At 45.1% G+C, this 26762-nt stretch overlaps 2 protein-coding genes across 2 annotated transcripts in view; one reads left to right on the plus strand and one right to left on the minus strand.

The window, feature by feature from the left end:
• Positions 1–8118, minus strand: part of gorasp1b (golgi reassembly stacking protein 1b) — a 41814-nt gene extending 33696 nt beyond the window's left edge. Inside the window, exon 1 of the mRNA XM_078231679.1 lies at positions 7983–8118. Within this exon, the coding sequence (XP_078087805.1) occupies positions 7983–8030 (48 nt within the window). The 5' untranslated portion in view covers positions 8031–8118. The remainder of the gene's footprint in view (positions 1–7982) is intronic.
• Positions 8119–11268: 3150 nt separating this feature from the next.
• ttc21a (tetratricopeptide repeat domain 21A) overlaps positions 11269–26762 on the plus strand; it is a 113869-nt gene continuing 98375 nt past the window's right edge. Inside the window, exons 1-2 of the mRNA XM_078229672.1 lie at positions 11269–11295; positions 17829–17958. Of these exons, the coding sequence (XP_078085798.1) occupies positions 11269–11295; positions 17829–17958 (157 nt within the window). The remainder of the gene's footprint in view (positions 11296–17828; positions 17959–26762) is intronic.

Here is a 26762-nt window from a genome sequence, read left to right on the forward strand (position 1 = left end):
CACTAAGCAAACCCACAACCAACAGATCAAATCAAAGTCCCGCAGTTCTGCCACAACTGTGAACGATGATGGGCAATTAAGCCACAAGCAGCCCCGTCCTCAATGATGGGGGAGCTCAGCATGTCGGCACAAAAGGCTGAAACATTCACAACCACCTTCAGCCAGAAATGCCAAGTGGATGATCCGGCTCAGTTTCCTCCCGAGATCCCCAGTATCAGAGAGGCCAGTCTTCAGGCAACTCGGCACCCCCACATGAAGAAAGGGCTGAAAGGCAACACCCCAGCAACAGTACTTGTTATGATCCCAGCTGATGTTAATACCGCACAAGTCAGATCCCAGAGTGAAAACTGGCTTGGCAGATCGTAACCTTTTTTCCCCAACCATGGTGGAAAGTTACTGAACAAATTGACAGGAGTCTGCTAATGAACTTTAAACAAAAAAAAATTAAAATAAGAAAAATGAACTATTTTACAGAAGACAGAAAGATTGGAAAGATCACAATATAAACACAAGAAAATGATTCAGATATTCACTATTCCTTCAATCTAGCTATCCATTCACAGACACATACAAATTCAGAAAGATAAAACAATTCACCATATCTACCTTATACTCTAATCTTCAGGGTAGGTATGTGGTTTATGTGAACCAACTGATGAACTGCAATCAGACACACCACATTCCAAAGTAAATGACAGATGCGACCAAATCAGATTCGATGGGGTTCTCAACAACCCATCCAGACCCTCGTCACATCATGAGTCATCTCATCTCACGGAAACTCTATCTTTCTCACAAGGATTTGCAATCTCCATATATGAAGAATTCACCATGGAATTCTCTCCACAAATCACTCCCATTTGGCTTCAACGAAGATCCACCTCCAGGATTTCAATCTCACCTTGAGATTCCTTTCCCCTGGATCAAGCTTCATCTTCCAAGCATACTTTCAGATCTTAGGCTGTGCCAAACAGAACAGCACCACTCCAAAAGGGTAACTTTGTCCCTATGGCTCACATCAGAATCATTTGGGATTTTCTGGGCTACCCTCAGACCCTCTTTGCTTTGAGACGCTACTTGCAGCTCTCTCTCTTTCAACATGGTGCCTAGTTCTCTGCTCCTTTATTTTAACTTTAGTTCCGGGATCTCTTTCTGTCCCATTCCCTGGTTTGGGACCTTCTCCACCTCCCCCTTCCTCAGATCCTGCTCCTTGGGACACCTTCCACCTAAGGGCCCTCCGGTTCCACGCCACCTGACTTGCATTCCATGCTGTTTCACTTTTTCCCCTTTTATTCTGTGCAAACATGCAAGGCTGGTTCCCAGCCTAAAGAATGAAACTAAAACACTAACTGCGTATATGCTGCCCCTCCCAAGCGTAGGAAACGTACAGAGCACAGAAAAACCCAAACTGTGCATGTGCAACCCCTTCCCAGCTGAAGTATACACAAAAGACCCGAGGCCCACTGGGAAATGTAGCTCCTGGACTCTGAACTCCTAATCTCCGACTGCCAATTAAGGTAACTATCGGTGTTTGTTATATACTGTAGACTTGTGCTCCAGAGTTAGTAGTATTCCTAGCAAAGCTATTCCAGTACAGCTACAACACTGACATGCATCCAGCAATGTGGAAAATTGCCCAGGTATGTCCCGTACACAAAAAACATGTCAAATCCAACCAGCCAATTACCGCCCATCAGTCTGCTCTCGATCATCAATAAAGTTATGGAAGATGTGAGAGGACAAAGAAAGAAAAACTGTGGTGCCGGTCATGTGACAAGGGCTGTAATTAATTTTGTTTTTGGCTGCAGTGTTAGAAGCATAGATGAAAAAAGTCTCTCTCTGTTCCAATTTTGAAAGTTTTACCAGTTAACTGAAAGTACATCTTGTTTGCCATCCTGCAGTAAAGAATCTATGTTTTGGTGTTTTGAAAACTACAAGCTGCTGAGTTTTCAAGATCATTTGAAATCAGCATTCAACCCAGGGAACTGAATTCCAGTAATAAGTGAGCTTTAGCCTGTGTAGTGATAAACTTGTTTAAAGGGTTTTGTTTATTGGATTTTGGTTTTAATTAGAACATATTAGAGATATTCATCAAGAGTTATACATTATAGTGGCTATTTTGTTTCTTGTTTGTTATTGATGAAGTTCTTGCTAATTTTCTTACTATAAATGTTAACCATATTCTTAAATAAACTTTGTTTGATAAAAGCTCCCTAGTGGGTCATCTGAATCATACTTGAAGTGGAACATCTCATGCTTATCCTAGCCAAATTCAAGATGCAAAACTTATGATTCAGGCGGGCTTCATTAAACACTTTGGAGTTTCTGACCTGAACCATAACAACATGAAGCAAACATTAACACCCAGCCACATAAGGAGACAGTGTGGCAGATAGCCAATAACACCACAGAATCAGAAGCATTGTTTTAAAGGAGCAAAGACATGGAGAGATTTACGGAGGGAATTCCAGAGCATTGGACCTTGACAACTGAAGACATGTCGGAGCAACGAAAATTGGGATGCTCAAGAGGTGAGAATTAGAGAAGCTGAGGCACCCGGGAGGAAAATTCAAGAATGAGAACTTTAAAATGATGTGTTGCTTAAGCAACAGCCAACGTAGGGCAGCGAGCACAGGGGGTGAAAGGTGACCAGGCCTGAGTGTAAGCAGAGTATGGATGACATTCGGTTTACGGAGGATAGAATGTGGGATGTATTGGAACTAGCAAGTCTGGAGGCAACAAAGGCATGGATGAAGGTTTTAGCAGATGAGTTGCAGCAGGGGCAAAGTCATGTGATGTTATCGAGGTGGAAATAGGTGACTTTAGTGATGTGGGTCACAGATATGTGGTCGGAAGCTACATCTCAGGGTCAAACGTGACACTAAGGTCACAACTGTGGAGAGTCACTGACCAAGCACAGTACTGGCCTCCAATGCAATCCGCATACACACTTACAGTCAGGAGCAGGAACTCTACCATTTTCTTCTTAATCCAAAGTTTGAAACTTCCTAAGACGACGTAGTAGACACCGAGTTGATCCCAAATAGGGTAAAGTGAAATCAGGGTGGATAGGAGATAAATTGAGAACTTTCTTACCCTCCGTGACTTGGCTCCACACTGCTTATTCCATTTTGAATACAGATACTGGAATCACAGGCACGAGGCTTCCGAATCAAAACCTCGTGGTGCCTAGACGCAGCAACACTGGCAACTTTCTGCTCCCCTGACCTAGAATACCTGATGCTAAAATGCCATCCCTACTACCTTCCACTGGAGTTCACCTCCATTATCCTGATGGCAGTTTACATCCTACCCCAGGTGGAAGTGAAGATCGCGCTGGACGAAATATACACCACTACGAATAGCCTTGAGACGAAACATCCCGAGGCCTTGTTCATCGTGACCGGGGACTTCAATCAGGCCAAGCTCAAGAGCGCACTACCAAGTTCCCACCAACACGTGTCCTGTTCCACCAGAGGCCCAAACATCCTACACAAATATGAAACATGCCTACCGCTCTATCACCCGCCCACACTTTGGCAAATCAGACCACAAGGCTGTGCCCCTGCTCCCAGCTTACAAGCAAAAACTGAAGCGGGAGAATCCATCAAAGAGAGTCGTGCAATGTTGGTCTGAGGAATCAGATGATCTCCTACGGGGCTGCTTGGAGTCAGTGGACTGGTCAGTATTTAAAAACTCTGCAACCAGCCTGAACGAGTGCGTCACTACGGTAACAGACTTCATTAATAAGTGTGTAGAAGACTGTGTGCCAAAGAAGCAAATCCGTGTGTTCCCCAACCAGAAACCACAGATGAACAGGGATATCCACTGCTTGCTGAAGTCCAGATCTGAGGCGTTCAAGTCAGGCAACCCTGACCTATACAAGAAAGCCAGATATGACCTAAGGAGATCCATCAAAGATGCCAAAAGACAATACCGGACCAAGCTAGAGTCCCAGGCTAGCCACACAGACCCCCGCCGGCTATGGCAAGGTCTGCAAGACATAACAGGCTACAAGATGAAGGCATGTAAAATCGTCAACTCCAACGCACTCCTCCCTGATGAGCTCGATGCATTCTATGCCGTTTTGAGCAAGAGGTCAGCGAGAGCATGCCCTCCACCCTGGAAGCCTTGGATGAACCTGTATCTGAGGTCACCATTGCAGATGCCAGAGCAGCTTTCTCGAAGGTCAACCCATGGAAAGCGACTGGCCAGGATGAGGTACCCAGACGAGCACTCAGATCCTGCGCGAATTAGCTGGCGGGGGTATTCACAGACATCTTCAACCTCTCTTTACAACAATCTGAGGTCCCTATCTGCTTCAAGAAGACGACCATCATCCCAGTACCTAAGAAAAGCCAAGCAATGTACCTCAATGACGATCGTCCGGTGGCTCTGACATCCATCATTATGAAGTGCTTGGAAAGGTTAGTCATGGCACAAATCAATTCCAGCCTCCCGGACAGCCTGGATCCACTACAGTTTGCCTACCGCCGCAACAGGTCCTCAGCAGACGCCATTTCCCTGGCCCTGCACTCAATCCTGGAACACCCAGATAACAAGAACACCTATGTCAGACTCCTATTTATTGACAATAGCTCAGCCTTCAACACTATTGTTCCCATGAAACTCATCCCCAAACTCTGTGGTCTGGGGCTCGGCACCTCCCTCTGTGACTGGATCCTGAACTTCCTAACTCACAAACCACAATCAGTAAGGATAGGCAACACCTCCTCCACGAACATCCTTAACACCAGTGCCCCATAAGGCTGTGTTCTCAGCCCCCTACTGTACTCCTTATACACCTATGACTGTGCAGCAATTTCCCCTCCAATGCGATTTTCAAGTTTGCTGACGACACCACCGTAGTGGGTCAGATCTCAAACAATGATGAGACAGAGTACAGGAATGAGATAGAGAATCTGGTGAACTGGTGCGGCAACAATAATCTCTCTCAATGTCAACAAAACGAAGGAAATTGTCATCGACTAGAGGAAGCGTAAAGGAGAACATGCCCCTGTCTATATCAATGGGGACGAAGTAGAAAGGATAGTGAGCTTCAAGTTTTAGGTGTCCAGATCATCAACAACCTGTCCTGGTCCCCCCATGCTGAGACTATAGTTAAGAAAGCCCATCAACGCCTCTACTTTCTCAGAAGACTAAGGAAATTTGGCATGTCAGCTACAAATCTCACCAACTTTTAGAGTTGCACCATAGAAAGCATTCTTTCTGGTTGTATCACAGCTTGGTTTGACTCCTGCTCTGCTCAAGACCGCAATAAACTACAAAGGGTCGTGAATGGAGCCCAGTCCATCACACAAACCAGCCTCCCATCCATCGCCATTGTCTACACTTCCCGCTGCCTCAAAAAATCATGATGAAGGATCCCATGCACCCCGGACATACACTCTTCCACCTTCTTCCATCAGGAAAAAGATAGAAGTCTGCGGACGCATACCAACCGACTCAAGAGCAGCTTCTTTCCTGCTGCCACTAGAATTTTGAATGGACCTACCTCGCATTTAGTTGATCTTTCTCCACACCCTAGCTATGACTGTAACACTACATTCTGCACTCTCTCCTTTCCTTCTCTATGAACGGTATGTTTTGTCTGTATAGCGCGCAAGAAACAATACTTTTCACTGTATGCTAATACATGTGACAATAATAAATCAAATCAACCAGTGTTCCCTCTAAAGTGATGGAGATGCCTGCATGTTTATGGAAATGAGATCTCCTCCCACTGATCCCGAAAAACTTGGTCCAGGAAGAGGGTGCGATGGAGCAATGTGTTCTCAACTTTATGTTCGCTGTGGCGCTATTGGTAACACTCTCGCCTTTTGGTATCAAAGTTCCGGCTGCAAGAGCCACTCCAAGCCTTGAGCCCAAAAATGGATGCTGACACTCGGAGCAGCACTGAGGGAGTGCTGCATTGTCAGTCAGAGGTGCTGCCGATCGGATGAAATGTTAAACAGAGGGGCTAGCATGGATGTAAAAGATCCCATGGTGCTATTTCAAGGCGGCCTTCACGACAGCACAGAGTCGCTGAGCAGAGACTGATAGCCAAGTTCCACACGCATGAGGACAGCCTCAACTGGGATCTTGGGTTCATGTCACACTATCTGTAACCCCCATGACCTGCCTGGGCTTGCAAAATCTCACTAACTGTCCTGTCTGGAGACAATACACATCTCTTGAACCTGTGCTTAATGCTCTCTCCACTCACATTGTCTGTACCTTTAAGACTTGATTACCTGTAAAGACTCGCATTCCAACCATTATTTTGTAAATTGAGTTTGTGTCTTTATATGCCGTTTGTGAACAGAACTCCCACTCACCTGACGAAGGAGCAGCGCTCCGAAAGCTAGTGGCTTTTGCTACCAAATAAACCTGTTGGGCTTTAACCTGGTGTTGTCAGACTTCTTACGCTATTTCAAAGAGTAGGGGGTGTCCCAGCAAATATTGACTGAATTATCTGACCATTTTCACACTGCTGTTTGATGGGAGCTTGCTGTACACAAATTGGCTGCTGCTTTTCCTACCTTAGAACAGTTACTAAAATTCAAAAGCACTTTGAAAAATCTGGCGCTCGCTATATAAATGCAAGTCTTTCACAAGTAGGGTTACATTAACACTGCACTGTAGTGAAAATCCCTAGTCGCCACACTCCGGCACTTGTTTGGGTACACTGAGGGAAAATTTATCATGGCCAATGCACCTAACCAGCACGTCTTTTGGACTGTGGGAGGAAGCCAGAGCAGCTGGGGGAAACTCATGCAGACACCGGGAGAACGTGCAAACTCCACACAGAACCGAGTGACCCAAGCCAGGAATTGAACCCAGGTCCAATGCTGTGAGGCAGGAGTGCTAACCACTGCGCCACCCTTTCTGAACTGTCAGGCAGGAGATCAGGAAACATTTTAAAAGTTATGTAACAGGCTATGATTTCATTAGACAGCAAGCTTAAACCTTATCCATTCCTTAAGCTGTTTCAATTCGTCAGCCCTGGGAAACACCCTGCACAGCAAAACTCATTTATTAATTCAGCTTCCTGTCATTAAGCAATCTTCTATCCAGAATACTTTACACCATTTGAGAACATACACCTGAATTTTTCCAACACGCCTCTTGTTGCTTTCTGAAACCCACACACATACAACACAGAGTGCATTTCATCCACTATTGAAACACACATCTCAACCAGGCTTGTTTGCCAAGCACAACTTTTCCTTTAAGAAATTGGTGTGGAGTAGCTTCATACATCTATTTCCAAAATAGGTATGAGGCTTCTTGAGTTATGGATTCAAAAATTTCACACACAACTTAAGTCAGACGAACTTCCCGATAGTTACCTGATTTAAACTCCTCTGCCTTTAGCAAAGGTGCCACATCAGCAAGACCTCCAGACATCAGCACTGGAGTCTGCAGATATTTCATTCACCCTTCTTTTAAAAAATGATCAAACACTAAAGATTTGCCCAAACACCGACCTGTTAAATTATTGATTTTTATATATTTTTTAAAAATCTTCATTTAACTAAAAGCTAAACAAGTGAAATATTTACACAATCTGTATCAGCCAGGTTTGTTAGATAAATGCCTTTACTCTCGGGGTTGGGGGTGAAAATATCTTTTATATCCTCAAGTTTTGTTATTTTTCAACTTTTAGCGAATTGGAAAGTTTAATTTTTAGGCGAAAATTCATCAAAGGGAAGAATTAAAATTGATGAAATAATATCATAATTTTTAAAGTTTTCCCCAATGTTAGGCAATAGGGGAATGGGGATAACTTACTGCGTTTGGTAACTGGGGACAACTCAGTCCCTCCCGCCCAGCTATCAGCCTCCAGACTCCGGGGTAAAGGCTGGGAGTGTGCCCGGGGGGGCCTTGCACCTACAGCCGGACAGGACTGACTGATTTACCGGGACCCAACCCGAGGGGACATCCACCGCGCCGCACCGTCCCTTCCCCAGGATACCCACCCCATACACATGGTAACCCTCGTTGCCACTGCTCTGGGAGCCTCCCATCCTCGGGCTCAGTGCTGGCCGGCTCCCCGGCTGCTGCTCGCTTCACTCCGACCCCCGAGCTACGACTGGACCTAGGGCCGACTCCAGCAACACCGCCCCCTCCCGCCCAACTCCGGCAACACCGCCCCCTCCCGCCCAACTCCGGCAACACCGCCCCCTCCCGCCCAACTCCGGCAACACCGCCCCCTCCCGCCCAACTCCGGCAACACCGCCCCCTCCCGCCCGACTCCAACAACATCACCCCCTCCCGCCCGACTCCAGCAACACCGCCCCCTCCCGCCCGACTCCAGCAACACCGCCCCCTCCCGCCCGACTCCAACAACACCGCCCCCGCCCGACTCCAGCAACACCGCCCCTCCCTGCCGACTGCTGTCGCCACCAACTCGAAAACTTTAAAAATATAATCGGAATCTGATGGTTGTAAAGGGTCCTGTGGCACTAATCCTGCAAATGAAAGCCAAATTCACCATCAGCAGAGGGTAATTTGTCCCATGGCTGATTTTGGGATCTTGCTGTGCACAATCTGGGCTCTTTACCTACAAAGCAGTGATTGCACAGAAGGTGATTCATTGGTCACAGAAGAATATAAGACCATAAGATATAGGAGCAGAATTAGGTCATTCGGCCCATCGAGTCTGCTCTGCCATTCAATCATGGCTGATATGATTCTCATCCCCATTCTTTTGCCATCTACCCATAATCCTTGAAATATACCACTGTTCCTTCACTGTCGCTGGGTCAAAATCCTTCCTAACAGCACTGTGGGTGTACCTACACCGTATAGACTGCAGCAGCACAAGAAGGCAGTTCACGACTATCGTCTCAAATGCAATTAGGGATGGGCAATAAACGCTGGTCTCGCCAGCGACACCCATAAAGAAATACAAAAAAAGAAAATGTCACAAAGTTAGCTCACAAACCTTGCATGATACAGTGCTTCAAGGATGCATGAGATGTCCAGAAGGAACAATTGCCTGAATTCCAAGGTCCTGCCTGTGGCTCAGTAGATAACGATCTTGTCTATGCGCGAGAATATTATCGGTCCGATCTCACTATAGAGACTTGAATCCAAAATTGAGTCTAATACCTCTGAGGAGGTGCTCTTCCTGTCACAACCCATCTTTCTGATGAGATGTAAACAAATGCACATTTTTACATATAAAAACTGGTTCAAAATAGACATTCTTTGAATTACAAGTTCCAGAGGTGTCCATATCAGTCAGAATGAAGACAATTTAAAATCCCAAGATCAGAGAATCACTACAGTGCAGAAGGAGGCCATTCAGCTCATTAAGTCTGCACTGACTCTCCATCAGAGTATCTTCCCCAGGCCCTAACCCCACATATTCACCTTGCTAAACCCCCTACCTACACCCACTGCCTGGGCAAAGCAGCCAGCATAATCAAGGACCCCAAGCACCCCCCGAGCACACTCTCTTCCACCTTCTTCCATCAGGAAAAAGGGACAAAAGAGAGCACGTACCAACTGACTCAAAAACAGCTTCTTCCCTGCTGCCATCAGACTTTTAAATGGACCTACCATATATTAAGCTGATCTTTCTCTGCAACCTAGCTATGACTGTAGCATTACATTCTGCACCCTCTCTATTCCTTCTCCCCTATGTACTCTATGAATGGTATGCTCTGTCTGTATAGCATACAAGAAACACTGTATCCCAATACATGTGAAAATAATAAATCAAATCACTAAGAAGCAATTTAATGTCTTTTGGACTGTGGGAGGAAATCAGAGCACCTGGACGAAACCCACGCAGACACGGGGAGAATGTACAAACTCCTCACAGACAGACAGTGGAATTGAACCTGGGTCCCTGGCGCTGTGAGGCAGCAGTGCTAACCACTGTGCCACCATGCTGCCCAAATGTAGAAAATAACTTAAACTGCCCTTTTGTGTGGCCTGGTAAGCTCTCAGATGTATCAAACTGAGACAGCAATTCATGAAAAAGGCCACCAGTTTGTCAGGGCCTGTTTGGACGATCAGGACCTGCCTTTCCGGTGAAACATACATTCTCAGAATGAATAGCAAAAGAAGGCAGGACACATCTACAGATAATTTTTCACTCAGGATTGAAATTAATTGGGCTGAAATTTAACATATCATTGATGGGTGCCTGGATTTTAATGTTTATTTATTAGACATGCCTGTTAGGTGCATTGGCCCAGCTAAATTCTCCCTCAGTGTACCCAAACAGGCACCGGAGTGTGGCAACTAGGGGATTTTCACAGTAACTTCATTGCAGTGTTAATGTAAGCCTACTCATGACACTAACAAATAAACTTTAAACTTAAAACCTGCTGAGATTTTCCAGCATTTTCTATTTTTGTTGCAGCCCATTGCATTTGAATTTTTAAGTTAAATTTTAAATTCACGCCTTAATTCCAAAAGAAAACAACTACAAGAAAAGGGGGTGACACAACTGCATGGGTCCAAAGTTTGAACAAGTTTGGAATGTTTGAAAAAGATTGAAAAAGTTGGGAAAAGTTACAAGAAGTTTGGAACGTTTGAAAAAGGTTGAAAAAGTTGGGAAAAGTTACAAGAAGTCTGGAATGTTTGAAAAAGGTTGAAAAAGTTGGGAAAAGTTTAGAAAAGTTGGGAAAAGTTGAAAAAAGTTAGAAAAAGTTTGGAAAGTTTTAACATATTTGGCATATTTGAAAAAGGTTGAAAAAGTTCGGAAAAGTTACAAGTTTGGAATGTTAGAAAAAAGTTGAAAAAGCTGGAAAAAGTTTGGGAAAGTTGGGGAAAATTAGAAAAAGTTTGGAAAGTTTGAACATGTTTGGAATGTTTGAAAAAGGTGGAAAAAGTTGGGAAAGTTTTGGAGGAGTTTCCCTCTAACTCTGGACTCCGGTTCCAGCAGCGGACCAATCATTCTGCCCGCTCTCTTGTCCAACGCTACGCTGTCGGCCAATCACTTTGCTCGCTCTCTGTCCAATTGGCCTGTCCTTGGCCAATGAGCGACCTCGGCCCGCGTCCTGTTGTGTAGCAACAAGCAGCTGATTAGCAACAGGAAGCGGCCGCGGGCAGCAGCGAGTTCCAGGCAAGGGCCAGTGTGTGTGGGGAGGGGCCCTGCTTCATAACATGCTCTCCACTTTCCGCAGTTACTGCAACCTTTTCTGCTTGTCGCTAGTCGTGATCGCTGTCGCAGTTTATTATTATTTCCTTTTCCTTTTGTTTTTCTAACGGCAGAACCTGGAGGACTGAACTCCCCCCAGCTGAAGCATGGCTGACAGCGAGTCCCTCACTTTGGTATGTTGTTTCTGTTCCATCTGGTTAAGCTTTATAAGCAGGGACAACTCGTCAAATTCAACCTTATCAGATTGTACGGATTATTTTTAAAGTGTGCCCATCCATTTATAATTTTAAGTTTATTTGTTAGTCACAAGTAGGCTTATATTAACACTGCAGTGAAGTTACTGTGAAAATCCCCGAGTCACCACACTCCGGTGCCTGTTCGGGTACACTGAGGAAGAATTTAGCATGGCCAACCCACCTAACCAGCACCTCTTTCAGACTGTGGGAAGAGACTGGAGCACACCAACGCAGACATGAGGAGAATGTGCAAACTTCACACAGACAGTGACCCAAGCTGGGAGTCGAACCCAAGTCCCTGGTGCTGTGAGACATCAGTGCTCACCACCATGCTACCCCTCTCCTCTTAACAACTCCTTTCTTGTACTGAATCCACTCAACCATCCCTGAGCATGTGAATTTCTACAGCTTCCTCCCACATTTCAGAGACTCCTTTCCACAATTGATTTGTATGTTCTTTAATTAGTGTCCTTGGTTCCAATGATTGATTTAGAATCAGAAGGAGTATGGCACAGAAAGTGAATCCTTTGGCCCATCAAGTCTGTATCTGCTATGGGGAGAAGGTGGGAGAGTTCTTTTTCCATGAATTGGATTTGGACATCACTGGCTGGGTCAGCATTCATTGTCCATCCCAATTTGCCCGAGAACTGAGCTCATTTCATAGAAATCATAGAAATCATAGAAACCCTACAGTGCAGAAGGAGGCCATTCGGCCCATCGAGTCTGCACCGACCACAATCCCACCCAGGCCCTACGCCCACATATTTACCCACTAACCTACACATCCAGGACTCTAAGGGGCAATTTTTAACCTGGCCAATCAACCTAACCCGCACATCTTTGGACTGTGGGAGGAAACCGGAGCACCCGGAGGAAACCCACGCAGACACGAGGAGAATGTGCAAACTCCACACAGACAGTGACCCAAGCCGGGAATCGAACCCGGGACCCTGGAGCTGTGAAGCAGCAGTGCTAACCACTGTGCTACCGTGCCGCCCCTTCAGAGGACATCTTTACCTGGTCTGACCTACATTGCTGTAGGTCTGGAATCACATGTAGGTCAGACCAGGTAAAGATGGCAGATTCCCTTCCCTAAAGGATTTCAGTGAACCAGATGAGGGTTTTTACAACAATGCTTTCTTGGTCATCATTAGACTTTTAATTCCAGATTTTTATTTCACCATCTGCCATGGTGGCATTTGAACCCTGGACCCCAGAGCATTACACTGGGTCTCTGGATTACTAGTGCAGTGACAATACCACCATGCCACCACCTCCCTACACTAGGTGAATTGTTCCTTTGGGGAGCTAGCACAGACATAACAGGCCAAATGGTTTTCTCTGCTGTAACTATTTGATGATATTGAATATACTGCAGTGAAGTTACTGTGAAAATCCCCGAGTCACCAAACTCCGGCGCCTGGGTACACTGAGGGAGAATTGTGTCATCACTATGGGAGCCAAGATAAAGTGATCCATTTAACTCCAGTCCAAACTTCATTCCTTTAATTATAATAAGTTTGTACCTGCACCAAGTTTATTTCTTTGGGGAAAATCAGAATTTCTTTCAGATAAATTCTGCTTTTTGAATTAAAACTGCAATGATTTTGATTTGATTTATTATTGTCACCTGTATTACCATACAGTGAAAAGTATTGTTTCTTGCGCGCTATACAGACAAAGCACACCATTCATAGAGAAGGAAACAAGAGAGTGCAGAATGTAGTGTTACAGTCATAGCTGGGGTTAGAGAAAGATCAGCTTAATGCAAGGTTAGTCCATTCAAAAGTTTGACAGCAGCAGGGAAGAAGCTGTTCTTGAGTCGGTTGGTATGTGACCTCAGACTTTTGTATCTTTTTCCCAACGGAAGAAGGTGGAAGAGAGAATGTCTGGGGTGCGTGCGGTCTTTAATTATGCTGGCTACTTTGCCGAGGCAGCGGGAAGTGTAGACAGAGTCAATGGATGGGAGGCTGGTTGTTGATGTTGCAAAATAAATATAACTTGCCCTTTCTAGCTACTTTGCGAGCTAGAAATAAGTAGAACTCGCTACACCATGGAGTGGTTGAGGCATAGATAGATTTGGGGGTTAGATAAGCACACAAAGGAGAAGAGCATTGCTGGTAGGGTGAGATGAAGTAGTGTTGGAAGGAAGCTCATGTGGAGTATAAACACTTGCATCGACCAATTAAATAGAAACACGCATAGGAAATAAGAGCAGGAGTAGGCTCTTCAGCCCTTCAAGCCTGCTCTGCCATTCATTATGATCATGATTGATCATCAAATTCAATACCCTGATCCCACCTTTCCCCCCATATCCCTTTAGTCCCAAGAGCTATATCTAATTTCTTCCTGAAATCAGACAATGTTTTGGCCCCAACTACTTTCTGTGGTAGTGAATTCCACACATTCACCACCCTCTGGGTGAAGACATTTCTCCTCACCTCAGTCCTTAAAGGTTTACCCCTTATCCTCAAACTATGACCCCTAGTTCTGGACTCTCCCACCATCGGGAACATTTTTTCTGAATCTACCCTGTCTAATCCTGTTAGAATTTTTAAAGTTTCTATGAGATCCCCTGTCACTGTTCTAAACTCCAATGAAGATAATACTATCCAATTTAGTCTCTCCTCATATGGCAGACCTGCCATCCCAGGAATCAGCCTGGCAAACCTTCACTGCACTCCTTCTATAGCAAGGACATCCTTCCTCAAATAAGGACACCAAAACTGTTCACGATACTCCAGGTGTGGCCTCACCAGCACCTATATAATTCCAGCCAAATATCCTTATTCCTGTACTCAAATCCTCTCGCTATGAAGGTCAACATACCATTTGCCTTCTTTACTGCCTGCTGTACCTGCGCACTTACTTTCAGCGCCTGATGCACAAGGACTTCAAGGTCTCGTTGAGTATCCACCTCTCTCAATTCACACCCATTCAAATAATAATCTGTTTTCCTATTTTTGCTGTGAAGTGGATAACCTCACATTTATCCACATTATATTGCATCTGCCACACATATGCCCACTTGCTCAGCCTGTCCAAATCACACTGAAGTATCTCTGCACCCTCCTCACAGCTCACCCTCCCACCGAACCTTGTATCATCTGCAAATTTGAAGATAATGCAATTAATTACCCCTTCCAAATCAATATATATCGTGAACATTTGGGGTCCCAGCACAGAGCCCTGTGGTACTCCACAAGGTCACGGCCAGCCAATCGGAAAAAGACCCATTTATTCCAACTCTTTGCTTCCTCCCTACTGCTAGTCATCTCAAGACACTACACATAATCCCATGTGCTTTGACTTTACATTGTAATCTGCTAGGTGAGACCTTGTTGAAAGCCTTCTGAAAGTCTAAGTAAACCACCATCCACTGGTTCTCCTTGGTCAACTCTACTAGTTACAACCTCAAAGAATTCCAATAGATTCATCAAGCATGATTTCCCTTTCGTAAATCCATGCTGATTTTAACTGATTATACCACTGCCTTCCAAATGCTGTGCTATGAAATCCTTGACAATGGACTCGAGCAACTTCCCTACGACAGACGTTAGGCTCACTGATCTAATATTCCCTGTTTGCTCTCTATCTCTTTGAGTAGTGGGCTTACATTAGCTACCCTCCAATTTGTGGGAACCATTCCAGAGTCCAAAGAATTTTGGAAAATGACTACCAATGGATCTACTATTTCCAGGACCACTTCCTTAAATACTCTGGGATGAAGATTATCATTTATCCACCTTCAGTCCCATTAATTTTCCTAAGTTTCTCTACTAATACTGATTTCCTTCAGCTCCTCACTAAAACTTCTGTTTCTCAGAACTTCTGGTACATTATTCATGTCTTCCATTGTGAAGACAGATGCAAAGTATGAATTTAGTTCCTCAGCGATTTCTTTGTTCCTCATTATGAATTCCCCCATTTCTGACCGGAAGGCACCTACATTCATTTTTATCAATCTTTTTCTCTTTACATTTATAGTCAGCTTGGAAGGGGTAATTAATTGTATTATCTTGTATGTCAACAAAATGAAGGAGATTGTCATCGACATCAGGAAGCATAAAGGACAATGGTGATGAAGTAGAAAGGGTTGAGAGCTTCAGGTTTTTAGGTGTCCAGATCACCAACAACCTGTCCTGGTCCCCCCATGCCGACACTATATTTAAGAAAGCCCACTAATGCCTCTATTTTCTCAGAAGACTAAGGAAATTTGACATGTCATCTACGACTCTCGCCAACTTTTACAGATGCACCATAGAAAGCCTCCTTTCTGGTTGTATCACAGCTTGGTATGGCTCCTGCTCTGCCCAAGATCGCAAAGAACTACAAAGGTCTCGAATGTAGCCCAATCCATCACGCCTCCCATCCATTGACTCTGTCTACACTTCCCGCTGCCTCGGCAAAGCAGCCAGCATAATTAAGGACCCCACGCACCCCGGACATTCTCTCTTCCACCTTCTTCCATCGGGAAAAAGATACAAAAGTCTGAGATCACGTACCAACCAACTCAAGAACAGCTTCTTCCCTGCTGCTGTCAGACTTTTAAATGGACTAACCTTGCATTAAGTTGATCTTTCTCTGCACCCTAGCTATGACTGTAACACTACATTCTGCACTCTCTTGTTTCCTTCTCTGTGAACGGTATATTTTGTCTGTATAGCGCGCAAGAAACAATACTTTTCACTGTATACAAATACATGTGACAATAAAAAATCAAATCAAATCAAAGTATGTTCCCCATCATGTTACTTTCAGACTCTATTTTCTCCTTAATCAATCCCTTTGTTCTCCTTCGCTGAAATTTAAACTGCTCCCAATCCTCAGGTCTATTGCTTTTTTTTGCCAATTTGTTAAAGTTTTTTAAAAGTTTATTTATTAGTGTCACAAGTATTTGTATACAGTGAAAAGTATTACATTAACACTGCAATGAAGTTACTGTGAAAAACCCCTTCTTCTGTATGCTTCTTCTTTGAATCTAATACAGTCTTTAATTTCCCTTGTAAGCCATGGTTTGGCCACAATTTTCTTTCCACTCTTGTGCCAAAAAGGAATAAACAACTTCTGGAGTTCGCCTATTCATTCTTTGAATGCCTGCCATTGCCTGTCTACTGTCCTTCCTTTCAGTAATGTTTCCCCATCCATCATGGCCAATTCATACCTTGTACCATCATAGTTACCTTTATTGAGATTCAGGACCCCTGGTCTCTGAATTAAGCATACACCTTGACAAAGAATTCTACCATATTATGGTCACTTGTCCCCAAGGGTTCTCTCACAACTAAATTGCCAACGAATCCTTTCTCATTGCACAATACCATCCAGGATGGCCTGTTCCCTTGTTGGTTCCTCAATGTATTAGTCCAGAAAACATCCCATATACACTCCAGAAATTCTTCCTCTGTTGTACTGTGATGAATTTGACTCACCCAATCTATATGCAGATTAAAGTCACCCATCATCACAGATGTTCCTTGAACACATGCATCTCTGATTTCCTATCTAATGCTATTCCCAACATTATCACTGCAGTTTGATGATCTGTATGCCACTCCCATGAATATCTTTTGCCCCTTGGTGTTTCTGAACTCGACCCATACAGATTCCACATCATCTATGCCGATATCTTTCCTCAATATCGTATCAATATCTCCTTTAATCAACAATACGTCACCACCACCTTTTCCTTTCTGTTTGTCGTCCCTAAACACTGAATAGCCCTCAGATAAAAGTAAAATACTGCAGATGCTGGAATCTGAAACCAAAACAGAAAATGCTGGAAAATCTCAGCAGGTCTGACAGCGTCTGTGGGGAGAGAATAGAGCCAACGTTTCGAGTCTAGATTAGCTCTGACAAAGGGTCAAAGCAAAGAAAATCAGCAGAGATTTATACTAAGAGAGTGGGGGATGGGGGTGGAATGGGACAAAGGGAATGTAAATGAGGATACAGAAGGCTGAGAAAGTGCTAAAAGTGTCCATTAAGTGATTAGAATGTGTGAATGGCAGAACAGAGGTACAGATGGGTAAGGGACTGCCTGGGGATTATGGCAGTTGCCCTGAAGGATTCTCCGTTCCAGCTCTCCTTCTTGCCCCCCCCCCACCTCCTCCCCTTCCCCCACCCCTTTTCAGGGCAACTGCCATAATCCCCGTGGAGTCCCTTAACCATCTGTACCTGTGTCCTGTTACTGAATGGCCATCAACGTTCAGTTCCCATCCTTGGGGACATGTGTCCATCATCCCAACTATATCATATCCCTTTACATTCTATCCGTGCAGCCAAGTCATCCATTTTATTCCATTTGGACCCATTGGCCCTGTTTCCATACTGTAATACGTGATATACATGGAGAGAATGTTTGTTCAGAGAATACCACTGAATAATATATCACCGAATGTATAACGTCCTGTGCGCTGTTGCACCCTTCATGTTCTTAACTTGTCGTCTTTTTCTTCTTGCTTTGATTTCAGGCAACGGTCGCTTACTACAGTCAGGAAAACTATTTCCACCATGTACTGAACGCTGCTAATGAAGGGTTGCTGGACTGCTGTAACAAGCCTGTGCTGATTTTCTTCAAAGCCTTCGCGAATTTAATGGAAGGTTAAAAAAAATATATACCTTTCTAAGACGGCACCCCGGGCTTTCCAGACCTTGTGGGCAGATCATTCATCCTTAGTGCTTGGGCATAAACCATTTTCTGGACAGAACGTGCAGAGGAAAGCTGTGCCAAGAAGATCAGTCATTCTTAACAGAGTCTGCATCACTGTTCTGTCCATGGTTCTGAACGTGAGGAGAATCGGGTGATTCTCCTTTGCAGACGTGTGATCATTCCATGCTCAGTTTCATCTGTATGATGACTTTTGACCAATTGGGCTGCGGCCTCTGACAAAAGTGACTGTACTTCATATGGAATTCACTACCTGTAAAATCCTGAGGTTGTAAAAGTCGCTACATAAATGCAAGTCTTTCCCCTTTTCTTTTCAGTGCTTGGTTGTGCAGTTGGAGAAAATGCCCCCTTTTCCCACAACTGTGCATCTAAGAAGTAAATAAAGTGCATTTCCCTCAAGCTAGGGGCGGCACGGTGGCACAGTGGTTAGCACTGCTGTTCCACAGTGCTAGGGACCAGGGTTCGACTCCCGGCTTGGGTTACCGTCTGTGCGGAGTCTGCGCGTTCTCCCCGTGTCTGCGTGGGTTTCTTCCGGGTGCTCCGGTTTCCTCCCACAGTCTGAAAGACGTGCTGGTTAGGTGCGTTGGCCATGCTAAATTCTCCCTCGGTGTTACCCGAACAGGGGCCAAAGTGTGGCGACTGGGGATTTTCACAGTAACCTCATTGCAGTGTTGATGTAAGCCGACTTGTGACACTAATAAATATAAAATAAAATAAAAGCTTTGGTGTTTGCTTCAAATAGGCATCCCTCTCCAGCAGCATAGCAAAGCGCAGAAGCTCGCATTGTTACGTATATGAGAATGAAGTGGACTTGGATTCCATTGTTCAACATACAGTATTGACAAAAGTTAAAGAACATCGGATGTAGGAGCAGAAGGAGACCATTCAGCCCATCGCGTCTGCTCCACCATTCAATGAGATCACGACTGATCTGATATGATAATCCACAGTCCCGCCTTATCCCCATAATGCTTGATTCCCTTACTGATTAAAAGTCTGTCTATCTCAGCCAACTTGCACTGATATAGAGCTTTTCATGACATCAGTACATCCCCAAAACGTACAGCCCATGATGTACTTTGTAAGTGGGATCTCAATATCTTATGTCATCAACGTAATGTCGGAAATGCCTCATCCAATCACCTGCTTCCTTCCATGATTTTCATTGAGTTTCATTGATTGGGAAGACTCGGGAAATGCTGATCTATGAGTCCAAAGAGAAGGACTTGGTGGATGATGAGTCTGGGAAAGGATGTGTAGATAGTTTGAGTCATGTTGAGATCAAAAAGGAGGAGGTATTGGGGTTATTGAGAAACATTAAGGTAGACAAGTCTCAGGGCCTGATGGGATATACCCCAGAATACTGAGAGAGGCAAGGGAGGAAATTGCTGGGGCCTTGAGAGAAATCTTTGTATCCTCACTGGCTACAAGGGAGGTCACAGTAAGAAGTCTCACAACACCAGGTTAAAGTCCAACAGGTTTATTTGGTAGCAAATACCATAAGCTTTCGGAGCGCTGCTCCTGTTGTGAGACTTCTTACTGTGTTCACCCCAGTCCAACGCCGGCATCTCCACACTACAGGGGAGGTCCCAGAGGATTGGAGAATAGCCAATGTTGTTCCTTTGTTTAAGAAGGGTAGCAAGGATAATCCAGGAAACTACAGGCCGGTGACCCTTATATCAGTGGGAGGGAAATTATTGGGGCGGATTCTTCGAGACAGGATTTACTCCCACTTGGAAATAAGTGGACGTATTAGCGAGAGGCAGCATGGTTTTGTGAAGGGGAGGTCGTGTCTCACCAACTTGATCAAGTTTTTTGAGGAAGTGACGAAGATGATTGATAAGGGTAGGGCAGTGGATGTTGTCTGCATGGACTTCAGTAGGGCCTTTGACAAGATCCCTCATGGCAGACTGGTGCAGAAGGTGAAGCCGCATGGGATCAGAGGTGAGCTGACAAGGTGGATACAGAACTGGCTCAGTCATAGAAGACAGAGGGTAGCAGTGGAAGGGTGCGTTTCTGAATGGAGGGCTGTGACAAGTGGTGTTCCTCAGCGATCAGTGCTGGGACCTTTGCTGTTTGTAATATATATAAATGATTTGGAGGAAAATGTAACTGGTTTGATTAGTAAGTTTGCGGATGACACAAAGGTTGGTGGATTTGCAGAGAGTGATGAGGACCATCAGAGGATACAGCAGGACATAGATCAGTTGGAGACTTGGGCGGAGAGATGGCAGATGGAGTTTAATCCGGGCAAATGTGAGGTAATGCATTTCGGAAGGTCTAATACAGATAGGAAATATACAGTAAATGGCAGAACCCTGAAGAGTAGTGATAGGCAGAGGGATCTGGGTGTACAGGTACACAGGTCACTGAAAGTGGCAACGCAGGTGGAGAAGGTAGCCAAGAAGCATACAGCATGCTTGCCTTCATCGGCCGGGGCATTGAGTTTAAAAATTGGCAAGTTGCAGCTTTATAGAATCTTAATTAGGCCGCACTTGGAATATAGTGTTCAATTCTGGTCGCCATACTACCAGAAGAATGTGGAGGCTTTGGAAAGGGTACAGAAAAGATTTACCAGGATGTTGCCTCGTATGGAGGGCATTAGCTATGAGGAGCGGTTGGAGAAACTTGGTTTGTTCTCAGTGGAATGACAGAGGTTGAGGGGCGACCTGATAGAAGTCTACAAGATTATGAGGGGCATAGACAGAGTGGATAGTCAGAAGCTTTTTCCCAGGGTGGAAGAGTCAATTACTCAGGGGCATAGGTTTGAGGTGCGAGGGGCAAGGTTTAAAGGAGATGCACGAGGCAGGTTTTTTACAGAGGGTAGTGGGTGCCTGGAACCGGGGGGGGGAGGTGGGGAGTTAGTGGAAGCAGATACGATAGGGACTTTTAAGGGGCGTCTTGACAAATACACGAATAGGATGGGAATGGAGGGATATGGTCCCCGGAAGGGTAGGGGGTTTTAGTTAAGTCGGGCAGCATGGTCGGTGGAGCTTGGAGAGCCGAAGGGCCTGTGCCTGTGCTGTGATTTTCTTTGTTCAAAGATGTGCATGGTGGATTGGCCATGGTAAATACGCAAAGTTACAGGGATAGGGCAGGGAATGGGCCTGGGTAAGATGCTCTTTCAGAGAGTTGATGCAGACATGACGGTCAGAATGGCTTCCTTGCGCACTGTAGGAACACTATGGCTGGTGTGGATCTATTTTCTGCTGTACTTTCTCCTTTCTAATTTCAAAACCTCACCCAGCCTCTAACTCCCTGTTGTCGAGGTAAAGCATTTGTTGGCTTCACATTTCCAGGAAGCAGCCTGGTCAGATAAGAGTGCGTTCGGGCTGGAACCACACATTTCTCCAGCCCCTTGAATAAAAAGTTTAAGGACTTGCATTTATCAAGTGTCTCCTGCAACCTCAGGCCATCCCAAAGTACAGCCAATTAATTTATTTTGATGTAGTTACTGCTGTAATGTGGCAATAGGTGGCAATAACTTTAATGCCACAGAATGGTGGCTCATCCCAGATGATAGGAATAAATTCCATTTGAAAAGGCAGAGGTGGAAGAAGGGGAACTTTATCTTCGGGATAAATTACAATCAAGCAAGATGAATTATTAGAAGGCGCCAAATCAAATAACATGGTTTGAATTTGCTCATAAACAAACGGATGGATTAACAATGGGTTATCTACAAATTCTAGGTGGGATTAACAAAGAACAAAGAACAAAGAACAATACAGCACAGGAACAGGCCCTTCGGCCCTCCAAGCCCGCGCCGCTCCCCAGTCCAGGATTGAATCCTGAATCCAGGATCCCCACCCAATTTTCCAGCCTATCTACATACCAATATCCTATCCACCGAGCTGTCCCTCACAGCTACGATGCTTTGTTCATTACAACCTATTAACTTACCCCCACCCCCCCATTCCAGACCATGTGATCTCCAGGGAGAGGCGAAAACCCAGAGTGAAAAACCCCAGGGCCAATATGGGGAAAAAAAAATCTGGGAAATTCCTCTCCGACCCCCTGAGGCGATCGAAACGAGTCCAGGAGATCACAATGGCCCCGATCGGAAAATGCTTCCCAACCCTAGTCATTTCCACTTCCACGAACACCATATGAATCCCCTGCCCCCGAGACAGGTTCCCAACTATCCGCAGTATCACTCTGTACTGGCACCAGCAAGATGATCGTAGAATGAAGCCTTGAAACGAGAAACCAGGAACAATTAGCCCGCGCCGCTCCCTGGTCCAAACTAGATCACTCTTTTGTATCCCTCCATTCCCACTCCGTTCATATAGCTGTCTAGATAAGTCTTAAACGTTCCCAGTGTGTCCGCCTCCACCACCTTGCCCGGCAACACATTCCAGGCCCCCACGACCCTCTGTGTGAAATATGTCCTTCTGATATCTGTGTTAAACCTCCCCCCCTTCACCTTGAACCTATGACCCCTCGTGAACGTCACCACCGACCCGGGGAAAAGCTTCCCACCGTTCACCCTATCTATGCCTTTCATAATTTTATACACCTCTATTAAGTCTCCCCTCATCCTCCGTCTTTCCAAGGAGAACAACCCCAGTTTCCCCAATCTCTCCTCATAACCAAGCCCCTCCATACCAGGCAACATCCTGGTAAACCTCCTCTGTACTCTCTCCAAAGCCTCCACGTCCTTCTGGTAGTGTGGCGACCAGAACTGGACGCAGTATTCCAAATGCGGCCGAACCAACGTTCTATACATCTGCAACATCAGACCCCAACTTTTATACTCTATGCCCCGTCCTATAAAGGCAAGCATGCCATATGCCTTCTTCACCACCTTCTCCACCTGTGACGTCACCTTCAAAGATCTGTGGACTTGCACACCCAGGTCCCTCTGCATCTCTACACCCTTTATGGTTCTTCCATTTATCGTGTAGCTCCTCCCTACATTATTCCCACCAAAATGCATCACTTCGCATTTATCAGGATTGAACTCCATCTGCCATTTCCTTGCCCAAATTTCCAGCCTATCTATATCCTTCTGTAGCCTCTGACAATGTTCCTCACTATCTGCAAGTCCTGCCAGTTTTGTGTCGTCCGCAAACTTACTGATCACCCCAGTTACTCCTTCTTCCAGATCATTTATATAAATCACAAACAGCAGAGGTCCCAATACAGAGCCCTGCGGTACACCACTAGTCACAGGCCTCCAGCCGGAAAAAGACCCTTCCACTACCACCCTCTGTCTTCTATGACCAAGCCAATTCTCCACCCATCTAGCCACCTCCCCCTTTATCCCATGGGATCCAACCTTTTTCACTAGCCTACCATGAGGGACTTTGTCAAACGCTTTACTAAAGTCCATATAGACAACATCCATTAGAGTGATGACAATAGATTAGACTAAATATTACTGGAGTGAAGACGATAAGACATAGGAGCAGAATTAGGCCACTCGGCTCATCACGTCTGCTCCGCCATTCAATCATGGCTGATATTTTTCTGATCCCCATTCTCCTGCCTTTTCCCCATAACCCTTGATCCCCTTCTTAATCAAGAACGTATCTATCTCTGTCTTAAAGACACTCAATGACCTGGCCTCCACAGCCTCCTGTGGCAAAGAGATCCATTGATTCACCACTCTCTGGCTGAAGAAATTCCTCCTCATCTGTTTTAAAGGATCGTCCCTTTAGCCTGAGGTTGTGCCCTCTTGTTCTAGTTTTTCCTACTCGTGGAAACATCCTCTCCATGTCCTCTCTATCCAGGCCTTGCAGTATCCGCTAAGTTTCAATAAGATTCCCCCCTCACCCTTCTAAACTCCAACGACTACAGACTCAGAGTTCTCAACCATTCCTCATACGACAAGCTCTTCATTCCAGGGATCATTATTGTGAACCTCCTCTGGACCCTTTCCAAGGCCAGCACATCCTTCCTTAGATATGGGGCCCAAAACTGCTCACAATACTCCAAATGGGGTCTGACCAGAGCCTTATACGGCCTCAGAAATACATCCCTGCTTTTGCATTCTAGCCCTCTCGACATGAATGCGATCATTCCATTTGCCTTCCCAACTGCTGACTGAACCTGCATGTTAACCATAAGAGAATCTTGAACAAGGACTCCCAAGGATCGCACCACACACACCTTTATGCCTTTCCCTTCACTTTTCAGCTTGGAAATATTTTGCACCGGAATGCATCGGAGGTCTAAGGTGTTGATGGCGCATTGAGGCATCTTGGACCTTAGTGAACAATGGGACCGACAATTGACCTTAATTAATGAGATTTAGGGATTTAGAAAGAATCAGAGGAACGACAAAAAAAAGGTTAAATTAGAGACAGGTACAGAAAATGAAATAAAGAGAAGACACAAAAGTCTGAGCCAAGAGAAAGAGACAGAGAAAAGACAAAAAAGGAAATTAGCAAGAATTTTAAAAAAGTTAACATGGTGAGATCTCTAACAACAATTAAAGTTTGTTTATTAGTGTCACAAGTAGGCTTACATTAACACTGCAATGAAGTTACTATGAAAATCCCCTAGTCGCCACACTCCGGTGCCTGTTCGGGTACACTGAGGGAGAATTTAGCACGGCCAATGCACCTAACCAGCACGTCTTTTGGACTGTGGGAGGAAATGGAGCATCCGGAACAACCCACGCAGACACAGGGAGAACGTGCAGACTCTGCGCAGACATTGACCCAAGCCAGTAATCAAACCCAGGTCCCTGGCGCTCTGAGGCAGCAGTGCTAACCAGTGTGCCACTGTGCCGCCCACTCTGATTGTCGGGGGGGTGATAGTACCCTCCCAGGTGATTCCATCTTTTCTGTCTTCAGTTAAACCCACATGGCATCATTTGATGATCCAAGTAGTATTTCATCCTTCCTCACAGCTGTAATTGTTTAACTAATATTGTGACCCCTTCTTTTTTAATCCACCGTCTCTACTTCACCTGAAAATCCTGCAACCATGAACTATGATCCGCTATTCCTGCTCCCTTTATAAAGCCATGTTTCAGCCCTCGTTATCTTATCATGCCTCCAAATCTCTGCCTGTGCCCTCGACTCATCTTCCTTATTCACTAGTGCTGACTGAGTTACAATGCTAATTTCTGCAGTGAGTGTAATGGACAATGAATGTGCAAATCCAGCAAGAGCCCCTGCAAATAATGGAGAGGTTGTTGGGCAAGTTGCCATTGGTCCCAAGGAAACAGCGGAAATAGTCCAGCACGGCACATCCTCGGGGATTCACAATGCACGACCTGTCACTTAGTTCCCTAAACTTGCACATTAATAATGGCTTGCATTGTTAGGATGCTGCCAGTCTCCCACAAGATTTGGCCCATTCTATGCTGAGGTAAGAAGGAGATATAAAAACAATGATGGAACTCACCCACTTTTCCATCAGTTCAATAAACACTGATGAAAATGAAACTGAGCTGGTAACTAGGGTGTAAAGCCAATAAACACACCAAGAGTAATTCAGATGTGTGACTAGGTTTTACCAATTATTAAGACAGCATCGGAAATAAGTCAATGGATCTCAAAAGTAATTCATTAAATGAAGCAATTGGAGACATTTCAACACAATGAGGTGATATCGATACAACTTCTTTCTGTTATATCAATAAAAGTATTCCTTAATTAATATGTTCAAAGCAGATATTGATCTGCACTGCCACCTCATAGCGCTGGGGATCAGGGTTCAATTCCAGCCTCGGGACACTGTGTGGAGTTTACATGTACTCCCCGTGTCTGTGTGGGTTTCCTCCGGATGCTCCAGTTTCCTCCCACAGTCCAAAGATGTGCAGGTTAGGGGAATTAGTGGAGTAAATGCATGGGGTTAGTGGGATAGGGCAAGGGCTGGGTCTGGGTAAGATGCTCTATCAGAGAGTCGGTGCAGGCTCGATGGGCCAAACGGCCTCCTTCTGCACTGTAGGGATTCTATGATTCTTTGATAGATTTCTAGACACCAATGATATCAAGGGATAGTGTAGGAAGATGGTGTTGGGTTGAAGATCAGCCACGACCTGATTGAATTGTGGAGCCTGCTTGAGGGGCTGAATGGCCTACTCCTGTTCCTATTGGTCGGTATAGTATTTATGGATTCTCAAGGGATGAGTGAACACAATGGGCGATGTAGTGACCATTGGATGTAAGGGAGAGGAGCTATCGGCATTATAGCGACACAGAGTGTAATTACAGTATGACCTAAATGTGACAGTGTTACTGCTAAACTGACGCTGACACTCAACAGTTTCCGTAAGCCAACATAGCACTGCTGTGGTACAGTGTCCAACACTGAATGCTGTACTTCACATAGGATCTGGCCAAGGCTCCAAATGACTGAAGCTTAACTTCCTCCCATTTTTATGATTCCCAAGTTCAATTCCTGCCCTGGGCTGATTTTGATGACCTTGGGCGGCTTTGTGATAGGAACGCTGCTCCTGGGTTTAATCCCCAATTCTGAACACCAGCTCATCCCTACTGGCAATGGGCCTCTGTGACTGCAATTGTATAGGGCGTTAGTGAGACCACATCTGGTTTTAGTGCCCAGATTTGGCCTCCTTATTTGAGGAAGGATTTGGTGGCATTGGAGACAGTTCAGAGGAAGTTCACCAGATTGATTCTGGGGATGAAGCGATTGATGTATGAGGAGAGCTTGGGCTTGCTAGAGTTTAGAAAGATGAGAGGGGATCTGATCGAGGTATATAACATTTTAAAAGGAATTAATAAATGTCGACCAAATGTTTCCTCTTATGGGGCAATCT

The sequence above is a fragment of the Mustelus asterias genome, chromosome 2 (genome assembly GCF_964213995.1).
Source record: "Mustelus asterias chromosome 2, sMusAst1.hap1.1, whole genome shotgun sequence".
In the NCBI taxonomy this organism is placed as follows: Eukaryota; Metazoa; Chordata; class Chondrichthyes; order Carcharhiniformes; family Triakidae; genus Mustelus; species Mustelus asterias.